The 17586-nt window shown below is 38.7% G+C and overlaps 1 protein-coding gene across 1 annotated transcript; it reads left to right on the top strand.

The window, feature by feature from the left end:
- Positions 1-539: 539 nt before the first annotated feature.
- Positions 540-14819, top strand: INHBA (inhibin subunit beta A). The gene is made up of 2 exons (XM_044294703.1): positions 540-1280; positions 9905-14819. Exons 1-2 carry the CDS (start codon positions 893-895, stop codon positions 10750-10752), a joined length of 1236 nt encoding a protein of 411 aa, XP_044150638.1. The 5' UTR covers positions 540-892; the 3' UTR covers positions 10753-14819.
- Positions 14820-17586: the final 2767 nt, after the last annotated feature.

Genomic DNA, 17586 nt, shown 5'->3' with positions numbered 1-17586 from the left:
GTCTTTTAGTCACTGTAATGATCAGTTGTTCAGGAAAACCCCCTGTTTTCTCCTTGAGATTGCTCATGATGGGGATATGACATACAGTAGCTGTGTCATAATATATTTCGTAATTCTCCATCAGCTGAGCTATATTTTATTGTCTCTACACCTAGGTTACCTTCCCCCCCCCCCCTCCCCTCCTAGCAGTGGCGGGACAATAGCAATAACAGCCAGAGGTATTTGTGCTAAGTTACTTATTTTCCTCTCCAAAAGTCATAAACTGGTCTGAGCTTAGATAGGATACCTGTGAAGAACAGCGTGTGAAAGCCTGGTAACTGCTCTGCACATGGAAATCTCTGTAACATGGGGAGCTTCAGACAATAATCTGTCTAATATGATGAAAAAAAAAAAAGAGAACAGATTCCAAGACTCCAGAGACTTAAAAAAAAGAAAAAGAAAAGATAAAAGAGGAGGGCGGTGAAAACATTAACATTGGTGTGTATAGCTTGGAGCACCAGAGCAGAGCATGAAACTGTTCCTCCCCTTCCTTACTCATAGACCAAACTCCCACCCTCTCATTCACTTAGTTGAGGCCAATCGTCCTCTCTGTCTGTCTCTTTTTCACTCTCTCTCCCTCTCTCTCACTCTGAGACAGAAGTCAGAGCTTTCCTCACTGACAGCCTCAAGTACTCACAGCACTTACTGAAGCCTAAGACAGACACTGCAAGCCAAAAACTACACTGAAAAACTTTTTCTTCTCTTTTTTGCTTCAGATTACTTTTCATTAGAGGGAAAAAGTTGATCTATTTTTTTTTGTTTGTTTTTGTGCCTTTTTTTTTTTAAAGGGATAAGCTTTTCACGCAGAGAATAGAGAAGAACAAAAAGCAAGCCTATAAAACCTGGTGTCAGGATGTCTGTGCATGTACTGAACGGATTTCTGCTGGTACTTTGCTGGATTATGGTGAGGAGTACTCCAACTCCAGGATCTGAGGGACACAGTTCAGTCACTGACTGTCCATCCTGCTCACTATCTAAATTCCACAAGGATGCCATCAGTTCTCAAAGTGACATGGTTGAGGCAGTGAAGAAGCACATTTTAAACATGCTGCATATGAGGGACAGACCCAACATCACTCAGCCAGTGCCTAAAGCGGCGCTTTTAAACGCCATCAAGAAAGTTCACGTGGGGAAAGTGGGAGAGGATGGCCAAGTGCAAATAGATGATGTGATTGCACGGAGAGCAGAAATGAATGAAATCTTGGAGCAAACTTCAGAGATCATCACATTTGCGGAAGCAGGTGAGTGCGGCTGTCGCGTTTTAGGCTATAAAGTAAAGCAAGAACTAAAAAGGTCCCATCAGCAGCAATGGCCAGGAGATAGAAATGCCCCTCAAATAGCTGAGTTTTCTGTGATTTAACCTTGGCTGCTGCCTGCTTGTTTGCATTTGCTAAATTCACCTAGAATAAGCTACCTCAGAGAATCTTTAACAGACTACAAGTGTTTGAGAGGGGGGGAGGGTATGGACATTCTGCAAAACTTCACAAGAACCTCCAGCTAGGAGTGCTAAACATGACTTCCACCCTTAGGGCATGTTTTTACCCTAGCAATGCAATCAGCCAGCAGGACACAAAACAGTAACCATGTTATACGTAGCAGAAGGTATCAGTGTCTTGTAAGGGTTAAGGTGGATCTGGGGCTGGATAGGAAGATGAAATGCCAGGAGAGGATCAGCACTTGTGGGTAACTGAAGGCATCTGGTGCCAGTGTACTGCATGCACAGCTGCCACTCCAGGTAGCAGAGCAGAGAGGGCTGTGCACTTGCAGGACTCCCAGCTGTAAAGTTAGGCAAGGAGATGACTTTAACTGCTGTATATATTCCCCTCCTAAAGTAGGAGTTATACTATCCCACTGAGGAGTCATCTTAAAGCACTCCATCATTTGCAGACCAATAGCTCACCTTACAGCACCGCAGAAAACGGTATAATGTGCATCACGAAAGGAACTTTCCGCACTTCTTCTTGGGAGTCCTCACTCTCATTCATAAGAAAAGTTCTGCCTGCTGAGAGTATTCTGCAGGGCTGTCAAACCTTAAAGGAGCAGGCTGGTGAAAACTTTTTTGTATCTTGTCTCTAAGCAAAAAAAAAAACTCAAATAAATAGTCGAAGTAGTTGCGGGAACTCCAAGTATTTCTGTTTAAAGCATGCTACAGCCATCTAAACAATGAAGACAGCACTCAGAGTTTCCAGTCTTAAAAAACCTGTTGACTCAGAGGTTTCTTCTGCAGAAAAGCTGTGCAGCGTGTGCATGCTTTCAGATCAGACATTCCTGCTAGCTTTTTTTTGCTGCTTCTGTGTACACAATGAAGTATTGCGTCCTAGCTCACTGTCAATGAGACTGTGTTATCAAGCCTGAACCTTACCAGTTGAGCTTCATGGGGGCTTTGTGAATAAATGCAATTCGCATCTGTGCAGTAGGGATCGGCTGCACTCCTGGAATGCTATACAAGGCCATTTCCAAGGAGAAGAGTTAGCATACAATAAAGATACGTGTTGGCTGGTTAGGTTACCCAGCTGCCTAGTGAGTAGGATTTTCTACTGGCGTAATACATATTCTCCCTACACAAGATAAATATAAGTATGGACCTTCTGGCTTTAAAGTGTTGAAGCCAATATTCACGATTGGATGCCAGTATATCATGCAACTGTTATTTTCAGGCTATTCATTATGTAATGTGTGAATCGGTTGCTAGGCAGAGACTATCTGGCAAGTCACTTTATCCCATACATCCGTCCCATCGGTAGAAACCCTTACAAGGCAACCATGGTATCAAAAGAGCTTCAGCTCCATGATAGATATACCATGGACTATATAATAACCCGGCGGATGGTGTCATACCAATTTAAAATCCTGCTGTGACTAGAGCACAGCTGGTCCATGATGTCAGTCTTTCAAGAAGTTCCTTTGCTTTCATTGGGCTCACTGCAACCCCACAGCAACCTTGTAAATTAAATGATCTAATCTGGTTGGCTTGCAACAGCCAAAAACGTTCTTCAGAATGGGTGGTTGCAGAATTACACCAGAGGTGACTCTATTTTTTGGGGTGTGTTTTTGACTAACAGAAGCCCTTAGATGGAGACTTCACAGTTCAGGACAGGTGAATATACAAAAAATGTTGGAAGGTTCATAGGGTGTGAAACCCGGGGGTCAAAGTTGTCCGAAAAAGTTCAGAGGATGTTTCCTTTTTCATTGGTACCAAATGAGCTAGCAATCAGTTGATAAAATGTAAATGCAGACAGGGATGTCCATTTTAGGTGAGGTAGAAAGGTCATATCTCCCACACGCCTTGCTGGTCCATCTATTAGACAACCCAAGTCAGTTATGTAGGTATAGAGAAACAGTTCATTCTGAAAACTGGCCTGGTGCTTAAAAGTTGCCCTGTAGCTATTCATTCTAGAGCAATCATATACAGTATCTCATTGTTCTGGCCATCCGACAGCAACTATTGAGTAAAATGGAATACTAACCATGATACAACAGATGTCCACTGACATGAAGGAGGTCAGTGATAATATTTACTTGCCAGGGATCACATGGATCATTCTATGAAGAGATAGAAATCAAGCAGAATTCCATTTCTTATGTCTGTCCTAAAATGCACGATTGTTGTCTTGCATTTAATGGATTTGAGCAGCAGCATCTCATTTTGATAGTTAAAGAGTTAAATACCAGTGATGATGCACCCAATAGAACTTGCTGTCTTGTGAAACAGTAGCTTCATTCGAATGGCCACTAGAGGGCAGTGGCCACCGCAGTTTGCATTTCCCGAGCTACTTCTCAGGCAGAGCTTCAGCAGTAAAGTCTCATTGGATAACGGCTGTCCTATCCACTAGTAAGGGCTGTTATATAAAAGCCCACATCTTGACTACCTCTGTATAGAAAAGAAAAAGAGCAGGCACCATAGAGAGCTGTTACGTCAAATAAAGAATATATACGATTGCACACAAGAAATGACAAACAATGTGGCGTTTCTCAGAGTATGCAGGCATGATTTAATATATCTGCAAGCTGACGTGCTCATGATTTAGCACTCTGTTCTACACAAGGACAAAAGCAGATTAGGTAGTTTTCTGCCTGCGATTTTCTCATTGACTGCCATTGCAATTAACCGAAGACAACGGTCGGATTTCTTCTTCCCTGTATAATAAGGCCTTTAGTAGCATTCATCTTGGTGGATTTGAATCTTTCTGCAATCATTCACATCATATTGACAAAAGGGCAAACAAGGGCAATATTTCAATAGGAGTTAGCTCCGAGAGGGTAGCATTTATCAGAATCTTCACAACTGTTTGCTTTAAGCAAGTGACAGAAGAGAGAAAAGTCAAAAGGAGCTGTTCTCTTTTGATGGGAACATCGTGCAAAGCTTTTCTCATTTTGGAAATGAGTTTACTGATCTGGAACAGGCTTATGGTGAAAAATAACCCTTCTTCTCTATTTATGGCACTTTTCTTTCTAAGAATACAATTTTGGTCATGATGACAACGTGGTTTTGAGGATACAAATACATCTAGCTACAGATAAAGAGACATGCGTGTATTGCCAGACCCGACAGCAGCTAAAAAGCTAAAATATTTTAGGAAATGCCTCATAGTCCATAAAGGAAAACATATAGAAGGATTGGTGGTTCCTTGTCGAATGCACCATCCAAGTGGGAAAATGCCACCAGCCTGGTTGAGTGTTTGGTAGCCTACTGAGAAAAACTACATCAAAACATTTCTCTCAGTGTTTCTGTAGGATTTTTAACCTGTGTGCGCAACAGAATCTTATTTCACAGGAAATCGAACTGCAGTTAGTTTATTTCTGGATAATTTAACTGTTGGTATGTTTATCAGCCAGGCGGCTGGCTGTCATGCCAAGATGTCTCTTTACAGAAGTTAAGGCATACACAGTAAGTTGTACAGATACTGTGCCCGTAATATTACTCTCAAAGACTTACTCATGAAATGCCGATATTTCTAACAAGGTTCTCTTAGGGCACGGCCACACGGTCAGGTTTTCTTGATGCAGTTTTGGAAGCCAAAACCAGGAGTGAATAAAAAAAAAATGAGAAGTCAACTTTGTCCTTTATACTTTCTCATCATTTATGATCCACTCCTGATTTTGACTTCTAAACCTATATCATGAGACCTGACTGTGTGGCCGTACCCTTACTGCTAGCAAGGGTTTATTTAGTTTGTCTATAGGCTCTATTATTTTACTTACATAATTTTTTTCCTCTATAAGTAGCACTTAGATTCAATTTGAGTTGATTTAAACATTGACTTTTTTTTTAATATTTGACCCTTGTAGACAAAGTACTCTTCTAAGTCATGAAAAGTATGTAAAGCAGAGCACAGTTAGGCTAGGTCTACACGACAACATCTTTATAATGATAGTCTATGGTGTCGCACTGCGACATGCTGCGACTGCGACAGCGACATTTTGAATGGATTTTTTGCGACTGTCGCGTCACAGTCGGAGCATGTCACAAAATGTCATGCGACAGATATCGCTGTGTAGACCTAGCCTTAAAGGTGACACGACGACCTTCTCCAAAAGACCTTAACTCTGAGAGACAAGTATTACATAACTAGTAGTTCTTCAGTGCTTATAGTGGCATTTTTTTCCTTTTAAAGGGAATCTGTCAACTCCAAAATACCCGAAAACTAGAGTAAGCGGTGTATAGTGTAAGTGATGTTGAGTCCAATTATGTAATTTTGATCTTCATACTCACTTGCGTTACGACGCTGTGCTCTGACAAACCAGCAGTAAAATGCATTGAGAGGACTCTTCTTTGAGTCCTGTCCATTATGTGTGTGAGCTCAGGAGTTCTCTCAATACCTTTTACTGCTCGTTTGTTAGAGCACAGCATCATAATGCAAGTGAGTATGAGGATAAAAATTACATAACCAGACTTTTAGCACTTGCACTACTTACACTAGTTTCGGGGGGGGGGGGGGGTGGGGGGGTTCGGAGCTGACAGATTCCCTTTAAACTGACTATACCATGTTTTGTTAAAATTCAGTCCCCCACAGCTGGTCTTGGGAAATCCAAGATGGACACATACAGATCATTCCTATATGAGGTCTCTGAGGACCAGATACATAAGATGTGTCCACAGAGAGCAATGGATGGATCATCTCCACTTGCATAATTAGGCATGCATGTAAATAATGTCTCCCTTGCAGATGCAGTGATAGAGGGTCTGCATTTTAGCATGTTGTAGATGAAGACTGTGCCCAGTTATGTTAATGCAATTCCAAAAGGTCAGAGACTATAGAAGTTCATCTACGTTTAGGTGAAATTTCATAAAGGATACACTATTAAAAAGTTGTGCTCCACGAATCTCATGATGCACTCACATATGGTCCAGAGAGCTAATTTGCTCCTTAAAAGGTAAAGTAGACTCTCGTCATACAGCCAGTATAATAGGCTTGACATTGTAGTCTAGCCAGAATAATTAAAGGGGTTCTCCCACACTGGCAATTTATCACGTACCCTACAGGCTGCAGCCCTGGGGGACATAGGACCACATTCATGTGATCAGTGGGCATCTCAATAGTTGAACCCCCACTGATCAAACATTTATCAACTATCCTGTTGGTAGTTGTTCAGTTTTTATCCTGGGGCAACTCTTTTAAGGCTCCAAAGACCCTAAGTAACTTTTATTTCTCAGAGTTTCCTTTTAATATTTTCAAATATGTCCATCAAGTATCATTAAAATACACTACAATATCTAACATTTTGCGCTCGTCTGATATCAGGTCCCTAACTTATAATATGCATCAACATAGTCATTCTACTACCAGTACACCAAGAAGTTAGAAGGTATCGCTTAACATGTTAAAAGTTTGGTTGAGGTCCATGAGCTTTGACCACCCCTAATAGCTATAATGAAGAGAAAATACCCACATGCTCCGCAGTGTAAAAATTCCCAAAAATTAAACTAAGCTGCTAACCATATATCTCAAGGATATGCAAATCTCAAAACTAGAAGCTAGAATCCTTTTGGATATAATGCTTAGAAATTCAGCCAAAACCCCATGCACATAACTGTATCAGTTTTGGGGTCCACATTTTGTGGACAAATATGGGACATATGGATGCAGAAAGCACATGGATCATCCATGCGGACCATGGACCCACTGAAATCAATGGGTTTGCAAATAAAATGCAAAGAGCACATGGACCGCATCCGTATGTTGCCAATCCGCATACGGTTGTGTGCACAGGGTCTTAAAAGTAACACTGGCTCTGATCTCCTCTCATCTCACCAGAGGTGTCATGAATGTATAGTCTTTGCAATGTGCAATAGGCCTTTTTGTACAAGAAGGTACAGAATTACACTTTATGTGTTTCAGGTAGGGACAGAATTGCACTTTATGGGGGAGAGTTATCTGAACTGGGGTAAAGGAAAACTGGCTTCGTTGCCCATAGCAACCAATCATATTCCATCTGTCATTTTACAGAGCTCCTTTGGAAAATGAAAGGTTGAATCTGATTGGTTGCTATGGGCAACTAAGCCAGTTTTTCTGTAGACCTTTCCCTAAGGCCTCTTTCACACTACCGTCTTTTTTTTCCGTTTTGCGGTCCGTTTTTTGCGTTCCGTATACGGTCCGTATACGGAACCATTCATTTCAATGGTTCCGCAAAAAAACGGAATGTGTTCCGTATGCATTCCGTTTCCGTATTTCCGTTTTTTCCGTTCCGTTGAAAAGATAGAACATGTCCTATATTTGGCCGCAAATCACAGTCCGTGGCTCCATTCAAGTCAATGGGTCCGCAAAAAAAACGGAACACATACGGAAATGCATCCGTATGTCTTCCGTATCCGTTCCGTTTTTTGCGGAACCATCAATTGAAAATGTTATGCCCAGCCCAATTTTTTCTATGTAATTACTGTATACTGTATATGCCATACGGAAAAACGGAACGGAACAACGGAACGGAAACGGAACCACAACGGAAGCAAAAAACGGAACAACGGATCCGTGAAAAACGGAACGCAAAACACTGAATTCAACATACTGTAGTGTGAAAGAGGCCTTAACGTGTAATTCTGTTGCTACCTGAAACATATAAAGTGTAATTCTGTAAATCTCCCCCTTTGTCTTTCAGGTAGGACAGAATTACACTTTATGGGGGAGACTGATCAAAACCGGTGTTAAAGAAAGCTGACTTAGTTGCCCATAGCAACCAATCAGAATGATCCTTTCAATTGCAAAAGGTGCTCTGAAAAATGAAAGGATCAATCTCATTGGTTGCTATGGGCAACTAAGCCAGTTTTCCTTAGTACCAGTTTTGATAAATCTCCCCCTATGTGTTTCAGTTACAAACATGTTGTAGCACAGTGACGCATAGAAAGCCCTGCCTATGCTGCAGGAACAAAGTCAAAGACTATAAAACACCACACTGACTAGTCAAACTGCTTATGTCGTGGAGTGAAGGAATGTCTGTGACCATCTGCATCATTTGATTGCATTTTTTTGGAAAAGTAAAAATCGTTTAATGTCTTTTAAACTGTCACCTTCCCCTAATAACGTAATACTCATTATAATAAGAAACACTTCATTTGCTCATGATCAAATAACCCAGCAGAACCTATTACTCATTTCACCCTCTGCCAAGAACATGGAGTCTTTATCAAGGGAACACCCCCACATCATGATGTTCACGATCAGCACCATTATGCCAACAAGTATATGCATAGGAGAAAACATCCCAAAATATGCTGTTCTCTGATTATATCGTTCCTCAGCACATCTACCACCGGCGTGCTATAATTAACATGCACGCAGAATATGAAATTAGAAAAATAGCTGTCAATGACAAAGCTTTCTGCATACACTTTATAAACTCTGCTTATGCAAGACAGGCAGGTAAATAGATGTGCACTCCAAACAGCAAACTTTTACTATACAGAGGCAGATGTAGCTGAGCCGACTTTGTTATTCGGCTCTTTCTTTTGGTGCACTGGCACAATGAGTTAACTGAGTTTCCTATAAGAAGCCACCAGAATCAAGAATTGTGCTCAACTACTGGATTGCATACGCTACTGTACATTTCTACATACACATGTTAGACCTTACATCTAGAATACACCGGATGATTAAAAGGTTCTGTGTTTATGCCAGATCTGCTTATGATGTTACAGGCCATGTTCAGATGGGGTTTTTCAATCTGAAAAATCAGCCGCAGAATTCACAGCAGAAAGCTTCAGATTTGGTTTCATGTGCTATAAAACCACAAAAGCATTAGCCCAATTCAATGGGGCTAATTCACATGTGGCAACCCACCGTGCGTGATCATCTTCAATAAGTGACATGTCACTTGGTGACACAGAACTCAAATTTGCCTAGAAAAGAACAAAATCATGCCTGTAGTCTCAGTAAAAACAATGGGACGCAGATTTCAGCATAAAAATGTGCGTGAACGTGCCCTTAAAATTGCTATTGCTAAAAAAAGTCACTTGAGTGAACAGCAGGGTAAGAGCACATGTGTAGGCTCTTTTAGTTCTGTGTCATGATCAAAGCGGTTGAAATAATTCAGAATATGCCATGCAGACGTATTAGTGATTATTAGTAATCAGGAGGACTATGACATATCCCCATTTGGAGTTAATGATATTCATGATATGTATCCTGTTCCTCTAGCGTCGCACACAACTTGCATTAGAGACAAGATTTAGGAACATCTTGGCTGTACTATGAAAAGTTCATTAAAGCCAGTGGAAGAATTGAACACTGCCACACTCCGATATACTGTTCATGTTCCCTGTCAAATATAGAAGTTATGTATGGGATGATATTGTGATGATGATGCAAAATGGTTGAAAATGAAATAACTAATGTAATATTTGTCTTTTATTGTTGCTTGTAATCTGCAGGGCCCTCCAAGAAAATTCTCCACTTTGAGATCTCCAAAGAAGGCAGTGATCTGTTGATAATCAGGGAAGCAGAGCTTTGGCTTTTCCTCAAACTATCTAAAGCCAACCGAAGTCGGACAAGGCTAACGATTCGACTGTACCAGCAGCAACGAGGGCCGAAGGAGCACAGGGGATCTGATGGAAACAAAAATGAAGTTCTGATAGCTGAGAAAGTGGTGGACACAAAGAAAAGTGGCTGGCATACGTTCCCCGTATCTGGGAGCATTCAGCGTCTACTGAATCATGGCAAATCATCAATGGATATTCGAGTAGCTTGTGACCAATGCCAAGAATCAGGAGCAACCCCTGTCTTGCTTGGTAAACGTAAGAGAAAAGATGATGTGGACAAAGAAGTAGGGGCAACTGCAGGTGAAGAAGAAAAAGAGCAGTCGCATAGACCTTTCCTAATGATTGTGGCTCAACAGACAGATGAACACCCTCACCGGAGGAGGAAACGTGGCTTGGAATGTGATGGTAAAGTAAGCAACTGCTGTAAAAAGCATTTTTATGTAAGTTTCAAGGACATCGGTTGGAGCGACTGGATCATAGCACCTCCTGGCTACCACGCCAATTACTGCGAGGGGGATTGCCCTAACCACATTGCTGGGACATCTGGGGCTTCTCTATCATTTCATTCCACAGTCATTCACCAGTACCGGATTAAAGGCCACAGTCCCTTCAACAGTATCAAATCTTGTTGTGTTCCCTCCAAGTTGAGAGCTATGTCCATGCTGTATTATGACGATGGACAAAATATTATAAAAAAGGATATTCAGAACATGATTGTGGAAGAGTGCGGATGCTCATAAATAGAGGACCAAATGCAGATATAGTATCACTTATCGAATACACTAATCAAGAAGACGACAAATGACTTGCAGATGAGCAATGATCAATGGAAGACGAAATTAGATACCAAGGAAGTGCTAGTTCTACACCTGCAGCAACCGGTATATGAAAGGAACATTTCCAGCTCTTCTAGCCAGAAGTGTGACTAACAAGCTTACAGCACGAGAATGCACCTGTATATCTATAGATACATCACATTCACTGTTTGCGTAAATGTGTTTGCATTTATAAGAGTTTGTATAGATAGATATACAGAGCTCCAGACCACCTTCCTAAGACTCTAAGCATTTCTATATTGCGCAGGAGACTCAACTTCTTCCTCTGCACTATTACTGCAAAAAAACAAAAACAAAAAAAAATTGAAAGCATACAAAGTTAAATTTCGCTAAGGTGCTTACGATCTTAGAACTATGCAACTTATGGGGTTTGAAAACTGTTTACCCAAAAAACAAGAAAAGAGAGACTTTTCAGTGGAAGTAACATGTCTAATATGTTTGTTCTTTCATGAGAGATACTTGAAAGGAACATGTTGGTTCAGATACTGGAACCAAACATTTCTATATTTTGTAAAAAAAAAATGTTTCTTTTTTATTTGCACTACAACAGTATTTGACCTGTTTAATATCCTTATTTAACAAGTATTTTCAAGAGAGGTTTTAAGAGCTGCACTTAACATGAGCTATATCAGAAATGCTACAGCACACATCGAAATAGATATTTTTATGACTATTTTCAATATTTTTTCTACCTTTAATGAGACACTTACACCAAAGACGCGTTTGAAGATATAAGTAGTGCCGGTGGTTAACAATCACTGAGCCTATGGGAGGGGAAGAATTTAAAAGGATTGAGTGTAAAAGAAAATGTATCAAAGCCAAAATTGTATATTTTATTTCCATTCATTTATGGGTAATTGTGCTGCCTTTAGGCGGCTTGTATTTCGGCACTTCAGCAATTTTTATCTCTATAGCATATTTTTCCATATTTTCTTTGCCGGTTATCATTCTGCTAATTGGTAAACCATAATCCAAGATAAGACTTTCTTGGATTATGGAATAGATTATTTACATGTTATGACAGTCATGCAAGCTTTATACTGTGCAGCATCCAATTTAGTAGCAAAACTGGAAACCATGCAGACTGGTTGTTCTAACATTTCTGTCACTGGGAGAGGCATTCAAATTGAGCAACATAAAAACCGAAGCCAACAGATCATGTCCATCAGAGACCGTATCATGGCTGCATCATATGTTATACATATATAACAATGATTTCTAAATTTGTGTGTATATGGTTTCATATATTGCTAGTAAATACATGCTACAAATTTCTAATTTATTTCACAGTATTTAGCTTGCATCTTATGGCAACCTATGTATTTGCTTTTTTTTAAACTGACACATATCAAGCTTCTTTTGCATAAAAAGGAAGACAAAAAAAGAAAATATGATTAAAAATGGAAAAGGACGTGGAAAGTAAAAACGAGTGTAAAGGTTTTACACTGCTGTATATAACTCATATTCAAACGGTTCTAAACAGTTGATTGTTAATTGCTTCAACAGCATTTACTTTTATTCTCTCTACGCACTGCTAGTTAACCCGAAGGATTCCTTACACAGTCACAGCAGTATGTCGGTATTCATTTTACATTGAAGCCATCAATGAAATATAATAATAAAATAGTGGGCCTACAAAAAAGAGCATTCTGTAGAACCAAGACTAGATATCAAACCCAATATAATTTTTTATTTGGTAATATGTATATGGTGTTTTATGCCGGATGTATGCCTCATTACAAATTCTTATAGTTTACCTACACACTACATAAATCCCAGTTTATTATCACTGACCAAATTAGTACCTTCGTGACTTTGACTCCCATTTGTTGGGTACTTGTAATCTACCACATTCTTTGTATCCTCTGTCCATAATGTTCTAGAGAAAAAATATTCTCCTGAACATGTATTTTCTAAGAAAAGTGAATTAGATAAAAAGCAGAAAGCGTTTTACCAAGTGCTCATCCAAGATGGTTTTCCAGTGACCTCCTTATAGGTAATCAGAGTCTAACGTTGTACTGCATTCTATAGAGGTCAATTTCTTTTTCATTATTTAAACTTTATGCTGTAAAATATAGAGTAATGTAGGCATATTACTAGTGAAATCCCCTAAATTTAAACCAGCAACTTGACAATGTGATATCAGAAGATGCATAATAACCACTGGTAGGTTATGAAAAATTTGGAAAAATTAAAACACTACTTAAATGAGATTTTCATTTCTATTAGCCACTATTAAGAAATAAGAACTAGTTTTTACATTTATTGCTTGAACCATCTGAGCAAGGCAAATGAAGGTCAGATTATGAGGGAAATTATAAATTTCACAGGACACAGGAGACCATTATGTAGCCTCCGACTCATGGAAAAAAAAAATCCTCCTCTGTTCTACAGTATATAGTGTCTTTCTATAATTTACAATGAAAGTATAGGAAACATAAAATCTGCATGACAAGATGAGAGAAAATAGGATGGTAATCAAGACTGACCACTACTAAATAGCATAGAGGACAATTTAGTTTAATGAAATGTGCATGTCCACAAATAGCAAGAGAAATTGCTACCATATTTAAACATTTTGCAGGCCGTAGTGAAGACAACCTTCCTTTTAGGTAGCTGCGGAAAAAAACCTAATTAATGGTAAATGTTACCACATTTTTTTTCTGCAGCCATAGGTCCATCTTCGTTATCCAGGAATGATCTTTTCATCATTTAGCGTTTGTGTGGAAAAAAATAAAATCATTTGCGGTTTTACATAGTTACATAGTATGGTTGAAAAAAAAGACATGTCCATCAAGTTCAATCAGGGGATGGCAGAGGATGTGAAGTAAATGGATTTTATTTTAGCTATCACCTTCTGTTGCTTTAGATTTTTAAATATTTTTTATGTTTTAAATTAGTACGTAAGTTCTTTACGAAGGAAAGGTTAATGGTCAATTCAAACTGATATAGCCATATTGTTATAATTTTGTGTTATTTTATTATACTAAAACATTTACCCTTTAAAAAACATTTTTCACAGCTATAAGGAAAGGTATCTGTGATTGGAAAACCCTTCAACATCTTCTAGGGTCTGCAAAAAAATATTAAAAATACAATAAAAAATATGAATACATGTAGGTCCAACATAATTATATTATACCAAGCAGTGGTTATCTTTTCATTCCTAGGTATTAAACAGCCGAATTTTAGAAATAAACCCATTTCAGTACTAATAAAAACTATTTCAACTTACAGAAAGGTAATTTATTCTTTTACGTTGCTCTATTAAAGCATTTATTTATTTTGTAAAATATAAAAAAAACAACATGGTAATTCCATAAACTTTTTTTCTTCTTCTTTATATTTTAGCTATAGCGACCAACTCATTCTCAGAAATATTTTATTTGCATTCCACTTTCATCTTTGTTAATTGCTTTAACCTATGTTCATTCTGCTCTATGTAATTAAAGTTGTTAATTTATATGAGAATATTTTCAACTATGTCAATGGTTTCTTAATATTTATTGTGTAAAAGGACTGGTATTTTTTTTTTATTTACGGTTTGTTGAAAGAGATGTTTGCATTTGTTTATAGTAGATATTATTTATTTGGACAGCATTCCGCTCAGTATGATTTCCATGTGGACGGTATGCTAGCTGTACAATTTAGTGGGAAATACTCAACAGCTCCTTGTAGATTTTAGGATTTATGATTTTTTTTAAATATCTGTTGGATTAATTTTTACCATCCTTTTTAAAAACGTTCTTCAATGGTCCACCATGCACACAGGTGGTTGTCTTGGTAAAAGCCTGTTGTTAAAAAGGATAGTAAAAAAAAAAAAAAAAACACGGAGTACTCCTATATTTTTTTTTACGTACATGCAAGATGTTTGGGTCAGATATTGTTTTATCTTGATCTTTTGTACTCTTGCCCTTTGAACAACAAAATGAAACAACTTAAGTGAACTAAATAAAGGGAGTTTACTGAGACACTTGCGTTGGTCACTGTGTGTTTTTGTTATGCCAGGGTTTTCATGTGATGGGATGAGATGGAAAGGAAATGCTAAAAATAAGCCTGCTGAGTTATTTCAATATTGTTTTCTTGGGAGGGATTGTCCTGCTAAAAGATAATTAGTTCATCACAGGCCCTAAACACATAGCAATTTACGTACTTCTAATTACATTTACATCTCAGACTTAAACTTCTGTGTATAAAGCTCACTCAGATGACACTAAACAAGACAAAAACTGTCTATATATAGGTCATTCTACACAAAGAATGGGAAAGCTAAAAAATACAGACACGCACACACTAATGTTGAGACTAGAAAACATAAGCCATTCAACACATAACATAAGAAAAGACGTCAGAACTCATGTACAATACATGGGTCAAAATGATTGTCCCATGGTGCCATATTCCACCTTGGAGGTCGTATTTCTAGAGGATAATAACTACATGATGCTGCATCTGATGTATACATCTGTATGTAAACGGGGCAGATAGAGTTATTAAACAGGCCCATAAATTGTTACAGTTGCATACACAGCCATACTTAGACCATTTGCATGAGTGTTTGAAGGGGTTATTTGTTTTGGGGTTTGCCTAAACAATCCCCTCTTCTGGCAAGACCTTCAAAAGACATACTTACCTGCTCCCTGCTCTCCATGACCAGCTCATTCACTGCCCAGCGGCCCCTGCCACACTCAACTTCCCTGGTTTAAATATCTGCTTTGATGCCACTCCAGACAATGACTGGACACAGAGATGACCTGGTACCCTTGCGCCATGTCGTTTTATCATATAACGGAAGGGCATCAGACACTGGCTGCAGCACAAGGGTGGAGCTAAGGCTTATGGGCTCTGGTGCAAGAGTTCAGCTTGGGCCCACCTTCTCCCAGTGCTTTGTGGCCAAGAGGCAGGGAAACACATAGCCTTAGTGCTGCCTGGGGCAAAAATTGAACCGGCACCCTTCCCTTTCCATGCCAACTTCTTGAACTAACCCTTTTATTCCAACCAGAGGTGTAACTTGACCAGCATGTACTTTCTATAATATCAGTATCTTCTTATATGGCACAGGCTCCTGGGCCCGGTAGCAACTGCTACCTCTGCACCCCCTATAGCTACGCCCCTGCTGCAGCAGCATCTAAACAGATGTTGACAGCAGGGGCCTGAGAGAGGCAGTGCTGGCCAGGCAGTGAAGAAGCTTGGATCCACCTGCAAGATGTAGGTACAGTAAGTATGCTTCCTTTTGTGGGTCTGCCCAAACCTCTCTAAAAGAGGGACACCCCATTTAATGGCTGTATGGATTAATAGATATGTGATTTGACCCAAAGCAAGATTATTAAGAATATTTTTCTATTAAAAATCATAGCAGAAGGAGTTTATAGGCAATTCTAATGTATTGATGAGCAGAATGTTACAGTCACCAAAATAAATAGCTATCAGATAAGTGTAATGAACAAGGCTGACCATACAGATTAGATAGCTGCCTGCCAAATGTCTGTTCCATCAACAGCTGTCCTTGCCAACCCCTTTGGACACATACATGCTCAACTGTGCCTAAATGTGTAGAGGAAAGTAAGACTCTGCCACACACACTTATCTCCCCAAGATCAAAACTGTTGAGTTTGATCAACATATATCTATTGTGCATGACTAGCTTCAGTCACTATAGAAAAGCCTTCAACAAATATCACAATAAGGTCTAAAAATATAAAGAAATAAATCGTAAGATTCCTTGGAGGAAGAAAGCTGATTAGCACAACCCTTGTAGAGGTATGACATTTATGAAGACTTTACATCCATGCTTTTATTATATCTTGCTTGCATTATAATTTAAAATGAAATAAGAATATTATAAAAGGAAAAATATAAACAAGCTGCAGAACAAAATATTTTATTTAATAAAAATCATAACTATTTGTAAAAAATTATATTAACTCCTTATTATTACCTGAAACGATATGGGCTAAACCTACCAGTAGCTCAATTTGTAAAGGGAAAACATGCGATATACAACACCTCTGTCTGTTCTTTCTTTTTCCAAGCAAAGACTAAATGTCTGGATGAATAGTTCACATTTTTGAAGCATCTTTGTGACACTCACTTCTTAACATCTATTCCAGGAATGACTACATTGGCTTCTGAGTAATACACAGGAGACACTCAGACTAAGACATGTATAATACAACTGTCTCACTCATTTAATCTATCTGCCTAATAATCCTGGGCATTATTCTCCATTGCTTTACATATTTGTAGACCACCAGCACTGTTATGATTAGTAATTACTACGTGCTGGATGTATGCATAATCTAGGGGAATGTGGAAGTGTATGCAACTAATACTACTTTATTATATACTGTTTATTAAGAGAATCAATGCTATAATACTATACAGGAAAAATGCATAGCACTTCCTTTTAAGCTTAGAAATATTATTATTAGTCATGACATGGCCCAGTCTATGCCAATATACTGGGGGAGATCTATATGTCTATGTTGCTGTCATTTTTGATCCTTGATAAATCTTCCCTTCTTTAAATATGTCTACAGATGTTACACCAGTTTATACACCATACCCTGTATTGCATTGAAAATGCTACATTTTTATGCCTTTTTTTAATCACATTTTCTAAATCCGGTCACTTGCTAACCATGTCCCTTTTCCCACCCATTTTTCAAAAATTGCGAGATGCCTGTAAAATCACAAAATATTGAAAATTTGAGCACAAAAAAATAAAATAATGTACGC

This window comes from Bufo gargarizans, chromosome 5, assembly GCF_014858855.1.
Source record: "Bufo gargarizans isolate SCDJY-AF-19 chromosome 5, ASM1485885v1, whole genome shotgun sequence".
In the NCBI taxonomy this organism is placed as follows: Eukaryota; Metazoa; Chordata; class Amphibia; order Anura; family Bufonidae; genus Bufo; species Bufo gargarizans.
Note: the sequence above shows the minus strand (reverse complement) of the source record. Positions and strands in the feature narration are given on the sequence as shown.